Genomic DNA, 4768 nt, shown 5'->3' on the forward strand with positions numbered 1-4768 from the left:
AGCAGTGGGAGGCCCCATTAGCTAAAGTGGTGCTTCAGGTTAAGAACAGTTTCAGGTTAAGAACGGACCACCGGAACGAATTAAGTACTTAACCCGAGGTACCACTGTATTTGAAGAAATAATATAGTATGATAAACTTGCAAGTAGGATTTGAGCCATGGGAACAGAAGTAATTAGATGATAATACTGTAGTTATGATCTGATAGATAGAAGATAGGGCATAGCAGAAGGGGGAAAATAACAACTCCATAGCAAAAGGGGTGGGAAGGCAACAAAAATAAGAGGAAAGACAAAATTGTCTTTCCCTTTTATGCTCTCTATGGCCTATGTTCTCCTCTCTTTGACATTGTATCACATGATATCCCTGCCTATTGTTTACATTTTCAAATTTCTTGTTCTCTTCAGCAATGCATGCCATGCTCTCATGTTGCCCCCTGTGAGTGGACCTTCTAACCAGTATGATGATTACATTGTGCTTCCACACTAGCCATTTTCTCTGAAAAAACTATTTGTTCTTCAGGTGTTTTTTTTTTTTTACGCTAGTTAGTTTTGATCTTTTCTGTTTTTCTGAGCTGATTTGCAGTTATTATTCTTGTAATGAAGCATAATTGACACTCTAGCCTGCCCAGTGTATGCAAAGTGCTATTAGGCTGTTCAGGGTTCTGGTGCCTTCATATAACACCCCCCCCCCCGGAAGGACTTCACCTATCCCCTCTTGGCATTGTACCTAAAAAGGCCCCAGGGGAATTTCGCATGATCCACAACCTCTCTTACCCAAGGGGAGGCTCGGTCAATGACGCGATCCCCCAGGAACTTTGTATGGTGAAATACGCTTCCTTTGACCAAGCAGTTAAAATGATTTGCAGATTTGGGCAAGGGGCACTTCTAGCCAAATGTGACATCGAGTCGGCGTTCCGCCTTCTTCCCGTCCATCCAGCTGACTTCCATTGGTTGGGCTTTAGATTTGAGGGGGCGTATTTCATTGACAAAGCAATGCCTATGGGCTGCTCCGTGGCTTGCTCAGCCTTTGAGTTGTTCAGTACGTTTCTTGATTGGGCCCTACGCTTCAGGACAGGGTCATTGGGCGTGTCGCATTACCTGGACGACTTTATTTTGGTGGCAGATAACAGGCAACGATGCTCCGCCCTCTTGGAGGCTTTCACAGCCCTGGCAGGGGAGCTGGAGGTGCCACTGGCCGCCGAGAAAACGGAGGGTCCAGCCACTTCCTTGGTCTATCTGGGCATTGAGTTAGACACCGTGGCACAAACGTCTAGGTTGCCCGAGGAAAAACTGTTCGCCCTTAAGGCACTGATACAACAGCTATTGCCCCTAAAGAAGGTTACCCTAAGGCAAATTCAATCCCTGCTAGGTCACCTAAATTTCGCTTGTAGGGTAGTGGCGCTGGGTCGGCCCTTTTGTGGCCGCCTGGCCAGATTGTCGGCAGGTCTCAGGGCACCACAGCATAGGGTGCGCCTCTCCAAAGAAGTTAAGGTGGATATGGGAGTCTGGCTACAATTCCTCGACAAGTACAACGGTATATCCTTGTGGCAAGATTCCATGGCACTCAATACTGACTTCCAAGTCCAGTCAGATGCGGCAGGTTCCTTGGGTTTTGGAGTTTATTTCAGGGGCCAGTGGTGTGCCCAAAAGTGGCCTGCAGACTGGCAGGGCCAGCCCATTACTCGGGACCTTACATTCTTGGAATTTTTCCCTATTGTAGTGGCAGTACATCTTTGGGCAGAGCAGTTCCACAATCGTAGGGTTTGTTTCAACACAGATAACCAGGCAGTAGTAGCGGTTCTTTCTAGACAGTCCGCGCGCTCCACCAGGGTGGGAAACTTGTTACGGTCCTTCATCCTCCTGTGTCTTGAGCAGAATATATATTTTTCAGCCAAATTCGTACCTGGCATTAATAATGACGTTGCGGATGCTCTGTCTCGCTTTCAGATGGAGCGCTTCCGCTCATTAGCGCCGGATGCGGAACAATCATCGATGCCTTTCCCGGAGCATCTCTGGAGTCTTGGGAGGAAGAAGTGATGAAGGGAGTATTCGGTGCAGTTGCCCCTTCCACAATGAGATCATACAAGAAAGCGTGGGCTGACTTCCTAAAGTTCCGCAATAGAATACCCAGCACAAGGCAGAACTCCATTCCCTCAACAAGGGAGGTCCTCCGCTACTTAGCCCACCTGAAGGAGCTGGGCAGGGCACCAAAGACTCTCAATATTCAGTCTGCAGGGATCTCATATTTTTGTAAAGCCTTTTTTGCCACCGACCCGTGCGCTAAATTTATAGTGCGTAAGACTTTAGAGGGTTGGCGCCGGCTCCAGCCCGCCAGCTCTGACAAGAGGAGGTCCTTAACTTATGATATTCTGACCCAGATACACAAAAAATTACGTGCAATATGCTGGTCAAAATATGAAGCTCGCCTATTCTCTGCCGCTTATTCCATAGCCTTCTTTGGTGCCCTGTGCATAGGGGAGGTAGTTTGTGAGGGAGGGGTTGCCCACTGTCAGAGGGGCATCCTCTTAAGTGATCTGACCCTATCAAGGAACGACCTAATCGTTCAAGTACAGAGCTCTAAGACAGACCAACAGGGTAGGGGGGCCCTCATCCGGTTACCAGCCGCACAAGGTAGTGGTCCGTGCCCGGTTAGGGATACAAGGCGTTTCCTCTACTTAAGACCCAATAGCCCCGGCCCCTTTTTAATTCACGCGGATGGATTGCTCTTGGCTAGACACCAGTTTACACGGGTGATGCGCATGGCTTTGGCAGCATGCAGACTGCCCGCGGCCGAATTTGCGGCTCACTCCTTTTGGATCGGGGCCGCTACCACTGCTGTGCACCTCGGGCTCTCCACAGAGAGGATAAAGGACTTGGGGCGGTGGAAATCTAATGCATACAGAGCTTATGTAAGAAAGAATCTATGACTAGCAGTTGTACTCCTGACCTTGATTTTTCTGTCTATTTGCTTTTCAGAATACAGGAAGGTGCGCATTTGGTTGGTGGGCCACAGCATTGTGCATTGGGCCAAGAATCATGCCATGAGTACCGGGTTGGGGCAAAATTTTAACTTACCTGCAAATGTTGAGCTGGCGTGGATAGCGCGAAGAGGGATGCGCTGGAGCGAATTCAAGCCAGCCGTGATGGCGAGAGCCGCCTCTGAGGGCCCACCTGATGCCCTGGTTATCCAGTTGGGGGAAAACGACCTAGCATACCACAAAGCTATTGACTTGAGATGGAACATTTTTGACGATTTTGCTGATCTGATGGCGGTTTACCCAAACATTACTATCTTGTGGTACTCGTTGCTTGAGAGGAGGACATGGAGGGATTGTTTGAGCCCGGTTGGAATCAATAAAGCAAGAAAGGTCTTGGAGCGGGCTGTGGAGCGTAGAGTGGCGGCTCTGGGCAGGTGCGTCATTGGCCACCCAAGCATCCAGTACAGCAACGAGGCCCTCTACAGATGGGATGGCGTGCATCTGTCAGATGCTGGAAACGATATTTGGTTGGGGGACATCATAACAGGGATTAGGAATTGGTTACAGGTTTGAAGGTATTGGCGGCGAGCTTTGCTCGAGTGGCGGTTAGGCATTGGCAGGGGTTAATTGTTATGCAAATGAATGGGGGGAAGGAAGCGCCATCACCTTCCTCCAATGAAAAGGGTAGTCCGGTAGAGGACTCCGGGGGGCGTTGCCTTGTCTGAAACCTAGGGAGGTAAGGGCCTCCGGCATGCCCCCGAGCGGTGACACCCGTGGGATCCTAGTTGGCGTACTTCAACAGGACTCCCACAGCTTATGGATAACCCTTGCCGGTCTCCATGACGGGTAGTCGATAGGCAATGCCTAAGGCCAATACCTTTCAATTCTGTAATCAATAAAGTTGTGGCCTTTTTATGCCCATTAACCTTAAATAATGTGTCCAGTGTCTTCATTTCACATGGGGGAGGGGACTTGCCACACAAACACTTCCTCCTTTAAATGAAACACCCTTTTTGCAGGTTCAGAAGGTTTTGTTATTTCCTTCTCATCCTGGCTTGAAAGTAGGAGGAAATTAGTCTTAGGGTGCTTCCAGACTCTCACTGTTCTTGGTTGAGATTCATTCACATACCAGCAAATTGTGCAATTAAAGCTGATTTAGAGCTCTTGCACAACAAACTTGTTTCATCAAAAGATTAGAATTTCTGCAGTAAGGAAAGTGACAGGAAAGCAGGTGATAGCACTTTCTTTGATGCAACATCACCTGTTCTCTGGAAGCAAATCAGAGTGAATGCTTGTTAAGTGGCTGTGTAATCTTATATCCTTGCAAACAAATCAGAGTGAATGCTCAGTAAACAGGCAAATCTGGAAGTGCCCTTAGTTTTTCTTTGAACTGGATAGCTTTAAAGGGGAATTGAGCGAATTCATGAATGCTAAGGCTGCTAGTGGCTACTAGTCATGATGGGTGTATATGACCTCCAGCATCTAAGGCATTATGCCACTGAATACCAGTTACAGGGGTACAGAAGCAGGAGAGAGCTATTGTTCTCATGTCCTGCTCAAGGGCTTCCAATGGGCATCTTGTTGGCCACTATGAGAACAGAATGGTGGACCAGATGGTCCTTCGTCCTAATCCAGCAGGTTTCTTTTTATGTCTTTGCATTATGGATTTCCCCTCATTAATAGCTTTTCTCTTTATTTTTAAGATAGAAAACATCACTCTTTCACTATTTTAAAATAACAACAACAACAACAACAACAATAATAATTGCTAAAGCCTCCTGCCCCCATGG

The 4768-nt window shown here is 47.9% G+C and overlaps 1 protein-coding gene across 2 annotated transcripts; it reads left to right on the forward strand.

The window, feature by feature from the left end:
- Positions 1-2036: 2036 nt before the first annotated feature.
- On the forward strand, positions 2037-3850 carry LOC308469270 (uncharacterized protein; the record flags this gene model as incomplete). 2 transcript variants are annotated; one of them, XM_080991452.1, is made up of 2 exons in its annotated part: positions 2037-2631; positions 2977-3850. In XM_080991452.1, 2 exons carry the CDS (start codon positions 2037-2039, stop codon positions 3549-3551), a joined length of 1170 nt encoding a protein of 389 aa, XP_080847578.1. In that variant the 3' UTR covers positions 3552-3850. The 2 variants fall into 2 exon arrangements, with proteins under 2 accessions (XP_080847578.1, XP_080847579.1); XM_080991453.1 differs by having other exon boundaries at positions 2037-2595.
- Positions 3851-4768: the final 918 nt, after the last annotated feature.

Source organism: Podarcis pityusensis (assembly GCF_964106645.2).
Source record: "Podarcis pityusensis genome assembly, chromosome: 2".
Taxonomy (NCBI): Eukaryota; Metazoa; Chordata; class Lepidosauria; order Squamata; family Lacertidae; genus Podarcis; species Podarcis pityusensis.